The sequence below is a fragment of the Bufo gargarizans genome, chromosome 8, assembly GCF_014858855.1.
Source record: "Bufo gargarizans isolate SCDJY-AF-19 chromosome 8, ASM1485885v1, whole genome shotgun sequence".
Lineage (NCBI taxonomy): Eukaryota > Metazoa > Chordata > Amphibia > Anura > Bufonidae > Bufo > Bufo gargarizans.
Window position 1 is genome coordinate 186,875,454 of NC_058087.1, and position 18,118 is coordinate 186,893,571.

The 18,118-nt window shown below is 45.5% G+C and overlaps 1 protein-coding gene across 1 annotated transcript in view; it reads left to right on the forward strand.

The window, feature by feature from the left end:
• Positions 1-18,118, forward strand: part of RHBDL1 (rhomboid like 1) — a 37,857-nt gene continuing 19,739 nt past the window's right edge. The window contains exon 1 of the mRNA XM_044303555.1: positions 1-373. Within this exon, the coding sequence (XP_044159490.1) occupies positions 335-373 (39 nt within the window). The 5' untranslated portion in view covers positions 1-334. The remainder of the gene's footprint in view (positions 374-18,118) is intronic.

Below are 18,118 nucleotides of genomic sequence, written 5' to 3' on the forward strand. Positions count from 1 at the left end.
TCGGGTGGGCATCACCTGGATCTCCGGTGTGTTCAGCCCCCGGGCTGTGCCAGTGCCTGCATCCTGCTGCCCAGTACATACCCTCCATCCTCCGTCACTCGGGCTCACCTGCCCCCTCCTGGTATCTCCCCTGCACTGGGCAGGAGGGGCAGCTGTCAATCATTGCACCATCCTCTCCTTCCCCCCTCGTTTCTGTCTCCGTTGCAAGTCCCCCCTTCCCCTCCCGGACCTCCACACTCTCTCCCTGTATCCCTGGAGTGGGGGGCTGCTCTGCAGGTAGAGCTCACCCCCCACCACAGCGCAGCGCCCCGTACAACAGCCCCGCTGCGGGTATATGGACAGGAGCTCCCTGCTGCGCCTCATCCAGGGGCAGGTAAGACGGGAGGGAGGGGGAAGAGCACGGAGGATGAGAGTGACCGCATCTACTGAGGGTATGAGAGAGGGATGATGAGAGTGACCACATCTACTGAGGGTATGAGAGAGGGAGGATGAGAGTGACCGCATCTACTGAGGGTATGAGAGAGGGATGATGAGAGTGACAGCATCCACTGAGGGTATGAGAGAGGGAGGATGAGAGTGACCGCATCTACTGAGGGTATGAGAGAGGGATGATGAGAGTGACCACATCTACTGAGGGTATGAGAGCATGGAGGATGAGAGTGACCGCATCTACTGAGGGTATGAGAGAGGGATGATGAGAGTGACCGCATCCACTGAGGGTATGAGAGAGGGAGGATGAGAGTGACAGCATGTACTGAGGGTATGAGAGAGGGATGATGAGAGTGACAGCATCTACTGAGGGTATGAGAGAGGGAGGATGAGAGTGACAGCATGTACTGAGGGTATGAGAGAGGGATGATGAGAGTGACAGCATCCACTGAGGGTATGAGAGAGGGAGGATGAGAGTGACCGCATCTACTGAGGGTATGAGAGAGGGATGATGAGAGTGACAGCATCCACTGAGGGTATGAGAGAGGGAGGATGAGAGTGACAGCATGTACTGAGGGTATGAGAGAGGGATGATGAGAGTGACAGCATCCACTGAGGGTATGAGAGAGGGAGGATGAGAGTGACCGCATCTACTGAGGGTATGAGAGAGGGATGATGAGAGTGACAGCATCCACTGAGGGTATGAGAGAGGGAGGATAAGAGTGACCGAATCTACTGAGGGTATGAGAGAGGGATGATGAGAGTGACCACATCTACTGAGGGTATGAGAGAGGAATGATGAGAGTGACAGCATCCACTGGGGGTATGAGCGAGGGAGGATGAGAGTGACCGCATCTACTGATCTACTGAGGGTATGAGAGAGGGAGGATAAGAGTGACCGCATCTACTGAGGGTATGAGAGAGGGATGATGAGAGTGACCGCATCTACTGAGGGTATGAGAGAGGGATGATGAGAGTGACTGCATCTACTGAGGGTATGAGAGAGGGAGGATGAGAGTGACAGCATGTACTGAGGGTATGAGAGAGGGAGGATGAGAGTGACCGCATCTACTGAGGGTATGAGAGAGGGATGATGAGAGTGACAGCATCTACTGAGGGTATGAGAGAGGGAGGATAAGAGTGACCGCATCTACTGAGGGTATGAGAGAGGGATGATGAGAGTGACCGCATCTACTGAGGGTATGAGAGAGGGATGATGAGAGTGACTGCATCTACTGAGGGTATGAGAGAGGGAGGATGAGAGTGACAGCATGTACTGAGGGTATGAGAGAGGGAGGATGAGAGTGACCACATCTACTGAGGGTATGAGAGCATGGAGGATGAGAGTGACTGCATCTACTGAGGGTATGAGAGCATGGAGGATGAGAGTGACCGCATCTACTGAGGGTATGAGAGAGGGATGATAAGAGTGACCACATCTACTGAGGGTATGAGGGCATGGAGGATGAGAGTGACCGCATCTACTGAGGGTATGAGAGAGGGATGATGAGAGTGACCACATCTACTGAGAGTATGAGAGAGGGATGATGAGAGTGACCGAATCTACTGAGGGTATGAGAGAGAGATGATGAGAGTGACTGCATCTACTGAGGGTATGAGAGAGGGATGATGAGAGTGACCGCATCTAGTGAGGGTATGAGAGAGGGATGATGAGAGTGACTGCATCTACTGAGGGTATGAGAGAGGGAGGATGAGAGTGATCGCATCTACTTAGTGTATGAGAGCATGGAGGATGAGAGTGACCCCATCTAGCGAGGGTATGAGAGAGGGATGATGAGAGTGGCAGCATCTACTGAAGGTATGAGAAAGGGATGATGAGAACAACAGCATCTACTGAGGGTATGAGAGCATGGAGGATGAGAGTGACCGCATCTACTGAGGGTATGAGAGAGGGATGATGAGAGTGATCGCATCTACTGAGTGTATGAGAGCATGGAGGATGAGAGTGACTGCATCTAGTGAGGGTATGAGAGAGGGATGATGAGAGTGACCGCATCTACTGGAGGTATGAGAGAGGGAGGATGAGAGTGACAGCATCTACTGAGGGTATGAGAGCATGGAGGATGAGAGTGACCGCATCTAGTGAGGGTATGAGAGAGGGATGATGAGAGTGACCACATCTACTGAGGGTATGAGAGAGGGAGGATGAGATTGACAGCATCTACTAAAGGTATGAGAGCATTAAGAATGAGAGTGACAGCATCAACTGAGGGTATGAGAGAGGGATGTTGAGAGTGACTACATCTACTGAGGGTATGAGAGAGGGATGATGAGAGTGACAGCATCTACTGAAGGTATGAGAGCATGGAGGATGAGAGTGACCGCATCTAGTGAGGGTATGAGAGAGGGATGATGAGAGTAACAGCATCTACTGAGGGTATGAGATAGGGATGATGAGAGTGACAGCATCTACTGAAGGTATGAGAGAGGGATGATGAGAGTGACCACATCTACTGAGGGTATGACAGATGGTGGATGAGAGTGACAGCATCTACTGAGTGTATGAGAGAGGGAGGATGAGAGTGACAGCATCTACTGAAGGTATGAGAGAAGGAGGATGAGAGTGAAAGCATCTACTGAGGGTATGAGAGAGAGAGGATGAGAGGGACAGCATCCACTGAGGGTATGAGAGAGAGGATGAGAGTGACCACATCTACTGAGGGTATGAGAGAGGAATGATGAGAGTGACCGCATCTTCTGAGTGTATGAGAGCATGGAGGATGAGAGGGACAGCATCCACTGAGTGTATTAGAGAGGGAGGATGAGAGTGACAGCATCTACTGAGGGTATGAGAGAGGAATGATGAGAGTGACCGCATCTTCTGAGTGTATGAGAGCATGGAGGATGAGAGTGACAGCATCTACTGAGTGTATTAGAGAGGGAGGATGAGAGTGACAGCATCTACGGAGAGTATGAGAGAGAGAGAAAGAGAGCGAGAGGATGAGAGTGCCAGCATCTACTGAGTGTATGAGAGGGAGTATGACAGTGACAGCATCTACTGAGTGTATGAGAGAGGGATGATGAGAGTGACAGCATCTACTGAGTGTATGAGAGAGAGGATGAGAGTGAGAGAGAGCATAAGAGTGCCTGCATCTACTGAGTGTATGAGAGAGGGAGGATGAGAGTCACAGCATCTACTGAGGGTATGAGAGAGGGAGGATGAGAGTGACCGGATCTACTGATTGTATAAGAGAGAGAGAGAGAATGAGACTGACAGCATCTACTGAAGGTTTGACAGAGAGGATGAGAGTGACAGCATCTACTGAGGGTATGAGAGAGAGGATGAGAGTGACAGCATCTACTGAGGGTATGAGAGAGGGAGGATGAGAGTGACAGCATCTACTGAGGGTATGAGAGAGTGACCGCATCTACTGAGAGTATGAGAGAGGAATGATGAGAGTGACCGCATCTTCTGAGTGTATGAGAGCATGGATGATGAGAGTGACAGCATCTACTGAGGGTATGATAGAGAGAGGATGAGAGTGACAGCATCCACTGAGGGTATGAGAGAGAGAGGATGAGAGTGACAGCATCCACTGAGGGTATGAGAGCATGGAGGACGATGAGGGGTTAGTGCTATGTGAAGTGACAGGAGGAGAAAGATTTTGGAGCTGGATAATGTAATACTGTAACATGTATTAATGATGAGAACAAGGAGAAGTTTGACTGAGTAGATGACAGGGAGAGCAGCCATACATGTGACACAAGGGACACGATGAAACAGGTCGGGTGAGGAGAATGATTTTTAATTTCTTTATATTTTTCACCATGGTTTCTTTAATTTAGTATTGAATTTTATAAGTCGTTATAGAACGTGTCAGGGGTATGAGCTGGGCGTATGATAATTCGGTGGCTCGGTGTATTAGGAACATGACCTTTTATGTCTGAGAAGGACGGATCAAGTCCCCACATAGAGAATCAGATGATGTGGACGTGTGACACTGAGAAGCACCTAGTATATAGGCGATGAGACATCACAACTGGTCTATGTGAACATTTAAAGGGATTGTCCAGCTACAATAATTCTGTTAACATTCCTTTATGATTGAAATAGATTACTAATAGGCTTGAATGAACAAGGACACCACAGTCTCCAGTTTATCGGTTTGGGTTTGCAGTGCCGGCACCTCTTCTTCTGTCCTGAGTCGGAGCGTGACCAGTCCTGTGTGAGAAGGGGCCGGATGACTGGATAATGGCTGGCTTAGCCGCCTCACACCAAGGGTCTCGTGCGACTCAGGAAGCCCCTCCAGTGTGGAGCAGGAGCCAGAGACTGATATCTGCAGAAATAACCACCTCAACTCAAGCCTAATATTAAGTGGTAAATCTTATATTATGGGCACAGAAATTATTATTTCAGCTGTCAATCCCTTTAACGGACAATGGAGTACTTCTTCAATCGCCATTTATTACTTATCAACTGGAGGGGTGATTATTGTCTAAACACTGACCCCATCGATGGGACCCTCACTAATTACTACAATAAATGTCTCAAACCCCCATTCATCCTCACTACATACCTGCAGCAAGGGTCGGTATGAATGCAGCGGTGGTCGAGCGTGCATGCTGGTGGTCCACTCAAAGTCTGTGGGACTAATGATGATAACCAAGTAGAGCAGATCAAGACTGTAAAGTATATAAAACAGATGTTGTTCCCATCATAAATCAGGGAGGAGCAGATGTTTCATATTAGCTTATATACAACTTAGTAATGTGCATTTTCTGACCTACCAAGAGAAACACATTTCCAGTACATATGATTGGCGGTAATGTTTCAAGCCCATTCAGCTAAAGCCCTACTATACTACTGCTCCTATGTACAAGAATATAACTACTATAATACTGCTCCTATGTACAGGAATATAACTACTATAATACTGCTCCTATGTACAAGAATATAACTACTATAATACTGCTCCTATGTACAAGAATATAACTGCTATAATACTGCTCCTATGTACAAGAATATACCTACTATAATACTGCCCCCTATGTACAAGAATATAACTACTATAATACTGCTCCTATGTACAGGAATATAACTACTATAATACTGCTCCTATGTACAAGAATATAACTACTATAATACTGCCTCCTATGTACAAGAATATAACTACTATAATACTGCTCCTATGTACAAGAATATAACTACTATAATACTGCTCCTATGTACAGGAATATAACTACTATAATACTGCTCCTATGTACAAGAATATAACTACTATAATACTGCTCCTATGTACAAGAATATAACTGCTATAATACTGCTCCTATGTACAAGAATATACCTACTATAATACTGCCCCCTATGTACAAGAATATAACTACTATAATACTGCTCCTATGTACAGGAATATAACTACTATAATACTGCTCCTATGTACAAGAATATAACTACTATAATACTGCCTCCTATGTACAAGAATATAACTACTATAATACTGCTCCTATGTACAGGAATATAACTACTATAATACTGCTCCTATGTACAGGAATATAACTACTATAATACTGCTCCTATGTACAGGAATATAACTACTATAATACTGCTCCTATGTACAAGAATATAACTACTATAATACTGCTCCTATGTATAGGAATATAACTACTATAATACTGCTCCTATGTACAAGAATATAACTACTATAATACTGCCTCCTATGTACAAGAATATAACTACTATAATACTGCTCCTATGTACAAGAATATAACTACTATAATACTGCTCCTACGTACAAGAATATAACTACTATAATACTGCTCCTATGTACAAGAATATAACTACTATAATACTGCTCCTATGTACAAGAATATAACTACTATAATACTGCCCCTATGTACAGGAATATAACTACTATAATACTGCTCCTATGTACAGGAATATAACTACTCCAATACTGCTCCTATGTACAAGGATATAACTACTATAATACTGCTCCTATGTACAATAATATAACTGCTATAATACTGCTTCTATGTACAAGAATATAACTACTATAATACTGCCTTCTATGTACAAGAATATAACTACTATAATACTGCTCCTGTGTACAAGAATATAACTACTATAATACTGCTCCTATGTACAAGGATATAACTACTATAATACTGCTCCTATGTACAAGAATATAACTGCTATAATACTGCTTCTATGTACAAGAATATAACTACTATAATACTGCCTTCTATGTACAAGAATATAACTATTATAATACTGCTTATATTTACAACAATATACCTACTATAATACTGCTCCTATGTATAAGAATATAACTACTATAATACTGCTCCTATGTACATGAATATAACTACTATAATACTGCTCCTATGCACAAGAATATAACTTCTATAATACTGCTCCTATGTACATGAATATAACTACTATAATACTGCCTCCTATGCACAAGAATATAACTACTATAATACTGCCTCTTATGTACAAGAATACAACTACTATAATACTGCTCCTATGTACAAGAATATAACTACTATAATACTGCTCTTATGTACAAGAATATAACTACTATAATACTGCTCCTATGTACAAGAATATAACTACTATAATACTGATCCTATGTACAAGAATATAACTACTATAATACTGCTCCTATGTACAAAAAATATAACTACTATAATACTGTCTACTATGTACAAGAATATAACTACTATAATACTGCTCCTATGTACAGGAATATAACTACTATAATACTGCTCCTATGTACAAGAATATAACTACTATAATACTGCTCCTATGTACAAGAATATAACTACTATAATACTGCTCCTATGTGCAAGAATATAACTACTATAATACTGCCTCTTATGTACAAGAATATAACTACTATAATACTGCTCCTATGTACAAGAATATAACTACTATAATACTGTCTCCTATGTACAAGAATATAACTACTATAATACCGCCTCCTATGTACAGGAATATAACTACTATAATACTGCTCCTATGTACAGGAATATAACTGCTATAATACTGCTCCTATGTACAAGAATATAACTACTATAATACTGCTCCTATGTACAGGAATATAACTACTATAATACTGCTCCTATGTACAAGAATATAACTACTATAATACTGCCTCCTATGTGCAGGAATATAACTACTATAATACTGCCTCCTATGTACAAGAATATAACTACTATAATACTGCTCCTATGTACAAGAATATAACTTCTATAATACTGCCTCCTATGTACAAGAATATAACTACTATAATACTGCTCCTATGTACAAGAATATAACTACTATAATACTGCTCCTATGTGCAAGAATATAACTACTATAATACTGCCTCCTATGTACAAGAATATAACTACTATAATACTGCTCCTATGTACAAGAATATAACTACTATAATACTGCTCCTATGTACAAGAATATAACTACTATAATACTGCCTCCTATGTACAAGAATATAACTACTATAATACTGCTCCTATGCACAAGAATATAACTTCTATAATACTGCCTCCTATGTACAAGAATATAACTACTATAATACTGCCTCCTATGTACAAGAATATAACTACTATAATACTGCCTCCTATGTACAAGAATATAACTACTATAATACTGCTCCTATGTACAAGAATATAACTACTATAATACTGCTCCTATGTACAAGAATATAACTACTATAATACTGCTCCTATGTACAAGAATATAACTACTATAATACTGTCTCCTATGTACAAGAATATAACTACTATAATACTGCCTCCTATGTACAGGAATATAACTGCTGCAATGGACTAATCTCATCTAAATGATACAAGTCAAAAAACGACCATGGATATCCCTATTGCCAATACTTAGTGTATCAATGAATATTGTTGCTAAATAAATGGGTCCAGCTAAATAGATAAACCGGTACAAGCTCCCGAGTTTACAAAACAAATAAGATAAAAAAATTGGAGCTCACAAAGTACCCATATAAAAGGTTTTATATTTTATTGAAACATGGTATATAACAATATATGCCATTAAAAAGGGGGAAGTGACAGAACAGACTCCATCCCGGCAGAACACACACCGCAGAAATATATCAAATTGGGAAATAAATAGAAATCAAATTTACATATATATACAGTACAGACCAAAAGTTTGGACACACCTTTTCATTCAAAGAGCTTTCTTTATTTTCATGACTATGAAAATTGTAGATTCACAATGAAGGCATCAAAACTATGAATTAACACATGTGGAATTATATACATAACAAAAAAGTGTGAAACAACTGAAAATATGTCATATTCTCGGTTCTTCAAAGTAGCCACCTTTTGCTTTGATTACTGCTTTGCACACTCTTGGCATTCTCTTGATGAGCTTCAAGAGGTAGTCACCTGAAATGGTCTTCACTTCACAGGTGTGCCCTGTCAGGTTTAATAAGTGGGATTTCTTGCCTTATAAATGGGGTTGGGACCATCAGTTGCGTTGTGGAGAAGTCAGGTGGATGCACAGCTGATAGTCCTACTGAATAGACTGTTAGAATTTGTATTATGGCAAGAAAAAAGCAGCTAAGTAAAGAAAAACGAGTGGCCATCATTACTTTAACCCTGGGTTCACACCTGAGCGTTTTACAGCGCGTTCAAACGCGCTGTAAAACGCTCAAGACATGAAATCCAATGCTTCCCTATGGGAATGGTTCACACCTGGGCGTTTTACAGCGCGTACGAACGCGCTGTAAAACGCCCGACGCTCAAACAAGTACTTGAGCTTCTTTGGGGCGTTTTGACGCGCGTTTGTGGCCATAGGACACTGCAGTCAATGACACAAACGTGCGTCAAACGCGCGTTTACTATTACAAAAAACGCGCATAAGAACGCGCGACAAAAACGCGCGTAAAACGCGCGTTTGCGCAACGCTCAGGTGTGAACCCAGGGTAAGAAATGAAGGTCAGTCAGTCCGAAAAATTGGGAAAACTTTGAAAGTAGCCCCAAGTGCAGTCACAAAAACCATCAAGCGCTACAAAGAAACTGGCTCACATGCGGACCGCCCCAGGAAAGGAAGACCAAGAGTCACCTCTGCTGCGGAGGATAAGTTCATCCGAGTCACCAGCCTCAGAAATCGCAGGTTAACAGCAGCTCAGATTAGAGACCAGGTCAATGCCACACAGAGTTCTAGCAGCAGACACATCTCTAGAACAACTGTTAAGAGGAGACTGTGTGAATCAGGCCTTCATGGTAGAATATCTGCTAGGAAACCACCGCTAAGGACAGGCAACAAGCAGAAGAGACTTGTTTGGGCTAAAGAACACAAGGAATGGACATTAGACCAGTGGAAATCTGTGCTTTGGTCTGATGAGTCCAAATTTGAGATCTTTGGTTCCAACCACGTGTCTTTGTGCGGCGCAGAAAAGGTGAACGGATGGACTCTACATGCCTGGTTCCCACCGTGAAGCATGGAGGAGGAGGTGTGATGGTGTGGGGGTGCTTTGCTGGTGACACTGTTGGGGATTTATTCAAAATTGAAGGCATACTGAACCAGCATGGCTACCACAGCATCTTGCAGCGGCATGCTATTCCATCCGGTTTGCGTTTAGTTGGACCATCATTTATATTTCAACATCCCAGGCTGTGTAAGGGCTATTTGACCATGAAGGAGAGTGATGGGGTGCTGCGCCAGATGACCTGGCCTCCACAGTCACCGGACCTGAACCCAATCGAGATGGTTTGGGGTGAGCTGGACCACAGAGTGAAGGCAAAAGGGCCAACAAGTGCTAAGCATCTCTGGGAACTCCTTCAAGACTGTTGGAAGACCATTTCAGGTGACTACCTGTAAGATCCTCACCTGCTTTGCACTCCAGGGGAACCAAGAGGGGTCCTCGTGGAGTTGCGGGACAGGTTATGCGTGTCTCTGATGCACCAGCGCTGACCCCCTTGCGAGCCAGTGCGGAGATGCGTTCGCGTGGACATCGGAGGGGAGGACCGTCGGAGTCCCGGGGACAGAGTGGCCAGGCGAGTGACAAGACGCCGCGGCCAGGGTTGTCTCCGGTGTCTCCTGCGACTTCCGTTTCCGCATCTGGGTCCACGCGCTCGCATACTCGCGCTGAGTCAATCATGCGTCCGTGCGTACGCACGAGGGCAGGTTCGCAAAGGGATACACGGTCGCGAGTACGCGCTTCTTATGCACTTCGTCGACCAGTGGCGCATATTATACTGACTCACAAGAGCAAAGTGGATTAGGGAGCCAGCCATGGGTTAATCAACTTGTGATTGCCTTAGGCCTTGTCCTCAGGTGCAGGGCAATTTGTTCACCTATGGTAGTGGACACTTGGCACCCTGGGATTGGTCAGCAGGCATTTAAAAGGAGGTCTCTCAGGGTGATCAGTGCCCACTGTTATTTTCCCTCAACCAGGTATAGGTCACAACTCCTAGTGACTGAAGACTGCCAGGAACTTTGTCCTTACAGCGGACCCAAGATCTGGAGTGACTCGACTGCCAAGTGCACAGCATCATTCAGCACTGGTTGGGACTATTCCTGGAATCTCCTTGCCTGTTTTTTTGTTATTATTCCTTGTTACCAGCAAGTGTCCTGGACGTTTATGTTTCTGGTGAATAAACACCTTTTTGCTTTCATCACTGGTCTGTTTGTTGGTGCCTTGCATTACACTACCTCTTGAAGCTCATCAAGAGAATGCCAAGAGTGTGCAAAGCAGTAATCAAAGCAAAAGGTGGCTACTTTGAAGAACCTAGAATATGACATATTTTCAGTTGTTTCACACTTTTTTGTTATGTATATAATTCCACATGTGTTATTTCATAGTTTTGATGCCTTCGGTGTGAATCTACAATTTTCATAGTCATGAAAATAAAGAAAACTCTTTGAATGAGAAGGTGTGTCCAAACTTTTGGTCTGTACTGTATATATAAATTGATATACTATAGAAGTAAAAGATAGCGGACGGGTGAGTTAATAATTGTGAGAGTCATTAACAATACATAATATAAGGATATTGGCAAACTAATAGTACATACGGAGCAATCCCGCAAAAATCTTAGCCAAAACTCCAGGAAGACAACAGCAAAAACAGGACTCACCTAAACAAAGTGTGCTCTGCCGGGATGGAGTCTGCTCTGTCACTTCCCCCTTTATAATGACATATATTGTTATATACTATGTTTCAATAAAATATAATACCTTTTATGCGGAACTTTGTGAGCTCCATTTTTTTGTCTTAGTTATTTTCACATCTAAATGCATAGGATATTTTGGGGCGGTATGTTATGTGCATGAGGATTACGGTTATACAGCTGGTGTTGGAGGTTACGTGGCGATTCTTAGGTCCTGTTGGGTGTCTCGGGGGTGTGCGGACAGTATCTGTACAGGAAGGACATGTGGGTGTGCACTGAATAGATCCTGGTGAGACTGATTGAACACAACATCGTTTTCATGAGAAGGTGTAGGGGAGTCAGGGCTTTGTGTGGCAGGAGAGCAGGTCATAGAGCCGGGTGTTCTGTGTGTGGGCGACTTGGGAGATGAATAAACTCCAAGATGGAGTCACAGTAATTAATAAGAGAAAACAAGGACAGAAGGTCTACAGTGAAGAATCAAGAAGAGAGCAGAACTGACATGAGGAGAGCATGACCTGGCAGTGAAGTGGCCCAGCAAGATCTGCGTGATATTACACCACACAGGAGAGCCGACAGATCCTCTATACTACACCGCACAGGAGAGCTGACAGATCCTCTATACTACACCGCACAGGAGAGCTGACAGATCCTCTATACTACACCACACAGGAGAGCTGACAGATCCTCTATAATACACCGCACAGGAGAGCTGAAAGATCCTCTATACTACACCACACAGGAGAGCCGACAGATCCTCTATACTAAACCACACAGGAGAGCTGACAGATCCTCTATACTACACCGCACAGGAGAGCCGACAGATCCTCTATACTACACCACACAGGAGAGCTGACAGATCCTCTATACTACACCACACAGGAGAGCCGACAGATCCTCTATACTACACCACACAGGAGAGCTGACAGATCCTCTATACTACACCGCACAGGAGAGCCGACAGATCCTCTATACTACACCACACAGCAGAGCTGACAGATCCTCTATACTACACCACACAGGAGAGCTGACAGATCCTCTATACTACACCGCACAGGAGAGCTGACAGATCCTCTATACTACACCGCACAGGAGAGCTGACAGATCCTCTATACTACACCACACAGGAGAGCCGACAGATCCTCTATACTACACCACACAGGAGAGCCGACAGATCCTCTATACTACACCACACAGGAGAGCCGACAGATCCTCTATACTACACCGCACAGGAGAGGGGACAGATCCTCTATACTACACCACACAGGAGAGCTGACAGATCCTCTATACTACACCACACAGGAGAGCCGACAGATCCTCTATACTACACCACACAGGAGAGCTGACAGATCCTCTATACTACACCACACAGGAGAGCCGACAGATCCTCTATACTACACCACACAGGAGAGCTGACAGATCCTCTATACTACACCACACAGGAGAGCCGACAGATCCTCTATACTACACCACACAGGAGAGCTGACAGATCCTCTATACTACACCACACAGGAGAGCCGACAGATCCTCTATACTACACCACACAGGAGAGCTGACAGATCCTCTATACTACACCACACAGGAGAGCCGACAGATCCTCTATACTACACCACACAGGAGAGCGGACAGATCCTCTATACTACACCACACAGGAGAGCCGACAGCTCCTCTATACTACACCGCACAGGAGAGCTGACAGATCCTCTATACTACACAACACAGGATAGCTGACAGATCCTCTATACTACACCACACAGGAGAGCTGACAGATCCTCTATACTACACCACACAGGAGAGCTGACAGATCCTCTATACTACACCACACAGGAGAGCTGACAGATCCTCTATACTACACCACACAGGAGAGCGACAGATCCTCTATACTACACCACACAGGAGAGCGGACAGATCCTCTATACGACACCACACAGGAGAGCGACAGATCCTCTATACTACACCAGCACAGGAGAGCTGACAGATCCTCTATACTACACCACACAGGAGAGCTGACAGATCCTCTATACTACACCACACAGGAGAGCTGACAGATCCTCTATACTACACCACACAGGAGAGCTGACAGATCCTCTATACTACACCACACAGGAGAGCTGACAGATCCTCTATACTACACCACACAGGAGAGCTGACAGATCCTCTATACTACACCACACAGGAGAGCCTGACAGATCCTCTATACTACACCACACAGGAGAGCTGACAGATCCTCTATACTACACCACACAGGAGAGCTGACAGATCCTCTATACTACACCACACAGGAGAGCTGACAGATCCTCTATACTACACCACACAGGAGAGCGGACAGATCCTCTATACGACACCACACAGGAGAGCCGACAGATCCTCTATACTACACCACACAGGAGAGCTGACAGATCCTCTATACTACACCACACAGGAGAGCTGACAGATCCTCTATACTACACCACACAGGAGAGCCGACAGATCCTCTATACTACACCGCACAGGAGAGCCGACAGATCCTCTATACTACACCACACAGGAGAGCCGACAGATCCTCTATACTACACCGCACAGGAGAGCTGACAGATCCTCTATACTACACCGCACAGGAGAGCCGACAGATCCTCTATACTACACCACACAGGAGAGCGGACAGATCCTCTATACTACACCACACAGGAGAGCTGACAGATCCACTATACTACACCACACAGGAGAGCTGACAGATCCTCTATACTACACCACACAGGAGAGCTGACAGATCCTCTATACTACACCACACAGGAGAGCCGACAGATCCTCTATACTACACCACACAGAGGAGCCGACAGATCCTCTATACTACACCACACAGAGGAGCCGACAGATCCCTATACTACCCACAGAGAGCGACAGATCCACTATACTACACCGCACAGGAGAGCTGACAGATCCTCTATACTACACCACACAGGAGAGCTGACAGATCCTCTATACTACACCGCACAGGAGAGCTGACAGATCCTCTATACTACACCACACAGGAGAGCTGACAGATTCTCTATACTACACCACACAGGAGAGCTGACAGATCCTCTATACTACACCACACAGGAGAGCCGACAGATCCTCTATACTACACCACACAGGAGAGCCGACAGATCCTCTATACTACACCACACAGGAGAGCTGACAGATCCTCTATACTACACCACACAGGAGAGCCGACAGATCCTCTATACTACACCACACAGGAGAGCTGACAGATCCTCTATACTACACCACACAGCAGAGCTGACAGATCCTCTATACTACACCGCACAGGAGAGCTGACAGATCCTCTATACTACACCACACAGGAGAGCCGACAGATCCTCTATACTACACCGCACAGGAGAGCTGACAGATCCTCTATACTACACCGCACAGGAGAGCTGACAGATCCTCTATACTACACCGCACAGGAGAGCTGACAGATCCTCTATACTACACCACACAGGAGAGCCGACAGATCCTCTATACTACACCACACAGGAGAGCCGACAGATCCTCTATACTACACCACACAGGAGAGCCGACAGATCCTCTATACTACACCACACAGGAGAGCCGACAGATCCTCTATACTACACCACACAGGAGCGCTGACAGATCCTCTATACTACACCGCACAGGAGAGCTGACAGATCCTCTATACTACACCGCACAGGAGAGCCGACAGATCCTCTATACTACACCACACAGGAGAGCCGACAGATCCTCTATACTACACCACACAGGAGAGCCGACAGATCCTCTATACTACACCACACAGGAGAGCCGACAGATCCTCTATACTACACCACACAGGAGAGCTGACAGATCCTCTATACTACACCACACAGGAGAGCCGACAGATCCTCTATACTACACCACACAGGAGCTGACAGATCCTCTATACTACACCGCACAGGAGAGCTGACAGATCCTCTATACTACACCACACAGGAGAGCTGACAGATCCTCTATACTACACCCACAGGAGAGCTGACAGATCCTCTATACTACACCACACAGGAGAGCGGACAGATCCTCTATACTACACCACACAGGGAGAGCGACAGATCCTCTATACTACACCACACAGGAGAGCTGACAGATCCTCTATACTACACCACACAGGAGAGCTGACAGATCCTCTATACTACACCACACAGGAGAGCTGACAGATCCTCTATACTACACCACACAGGAGAGCTGACAGATCCTCTATACTACACCACACAGGAGAGCGACAGATCCTCTATACTACACCACACAGGAGAGCTGACAGATCCTCTATACTACACCACACAGGAGAGCTGACAGATCCTCTATACTACACCACACAGGAGAGCTGACAGATCCTCTATACTACACCACACAGGAGAGCGACAGATCCTCTATACTACACCACACAGGAGAGCCGACAGATCCTCTATACTACACCACACAGGAGAGCCGGACAGATCCTCTATACTACACCACACAGGAGAGCGACAGATCCTCTATACTACACCACACAGGAGAGCTGACAGATCCTCTATACTACACCCACACAGGAGAGCTGACAGATCCTCTATACTACACCACACAGGAGAGCCGACAGATCCTCTATACTACACCACACAGGAGAGCCGACAGATCCTCTATACTACACCGCACAGGAGAGCTGACAGATCCTCTATACTACACCACACAGGAGAGCCGACAGATCCTCTATACTACACCACACAGGAGAGCCGACAGATCCTCTATACTACACCACACAGGAGAGCCGACAGATCCTCTATACTACACCACACAGGAGAGCCGACAGATCCTCTATACTACACCACACAGGAGAGCCGACAGATCCTCTATACTACACCACACAGGAGAGCTGACAGATCCTCTATACTACACCACACAGGAGAGCTGACAGATCCTCTATACTACACCACACAGGAGAGCTGACAGATCCTCTATACTACACCACACAGGAGAGCCGACAGATCCTCTATACTACACCGCACAGGAGAGCTGACAGATCCTCTATACTACACCACACAGGAGAGCCTGACAGATCCTCTATACTACACCACACAGGAGAGCCTGACAGATCCTCTATACTACACCACACAGGAGAGCCGACAGATCCTCTATACTACACCACACAGGAGAGCTGACAGATCCTCTATACTACACCACACAGGAGAGCTGACAGATCCTCTATACTACACCACACAGGAGAGCTGACAGATCCTCTATACTACACCACACAGGAGAGCTGACAGATCCTCTATACTACACCACACAGGAGAGCTGACAGATCCTCTATACTACACCACACAGGAGAGCTGACAGATCCTCTATACTACACCACACAGGAGAGCTGACAGATCCTCTATACTACACCACACAGGAGAGCTGACAGATCCTCTATACTACACCACACAGGAGAGCTGACAGATCCTCTATACTACACCACACAGGAGAGCTGACAGATCCTCTATACTACACCACACAGGAGAGCTGACAGATCCTCTATACTACACCACACAGGAGAGCTGACAGATCCTCTATACTACACCACACAGGAGAGCTGACAGATCCTCTATACTACACCACACAGGAGAGCTGACAGATCCTCTATACTACACCACACAGGAGAGCTGACAGATCCTCTATACTACACCACACAGGAGAGCTGACAGATCCTCTATACTACACCACACAGGAGAGCTGACAGATCCTCTATACTACACCACACAGGAGAGCTGACAGATCCTCTATACTACACCACACAGGAGAGCCGACAGATCCTCTATACTACACCACACAGGAGAGCTGACAGATCCTCTCTACTACACCACACAGGAGAGCTGACAGATCCTCTATACTACACCACACAGCAGAGCTGACAGATCCTCTATACTACACCACACAGGAGAGCTGACAGATCCTCTATACTACACCACACAGGAGAGCTGACAGATCCTCTATACTACACCACACAGCAGAGCTGACAGATCCTCTATACTACACCACACAGCAGAGCTGACAGATCCTCTATACTACACCACACAGGAGAGCTGACAGATCCTCTATACTACACCACACAGGAGAGCCGACAGATCCTCTATACTACACCACACAGGAGAGCCGACAGATCCTCTATACTACACCACAAAGGAGAGCGGACAGATCCTCTATACTACACCGCACAGGAGAGCTGACAGATCCTCTATACTACACCGCACAGGAGAGCTGACAGATCCTCTATACTACACCACACAGGAGAGCTGACAGATCCTCTATACTACACCACACAGGAGAGCCGACAGATCCTCTATACTACACCACACAGCAGAGCTGACAGATCCTCTATACTACACCGCACAGGAGAGCTGACAGATCCTCTATACTACACCACACAGGAGAGCCGACAGATCCTCTATACTACACCACACAGCAGAGCTGACAGATCCTCTATACTACACCACACAGGAGAGCCGACAGATCCTCTATACTACACCACAAAGGAGAGCGGACAGATCCTCTATACTACACCGCACAGGAGAGCTGACAGATCCTCTATACTACACCGCACAGG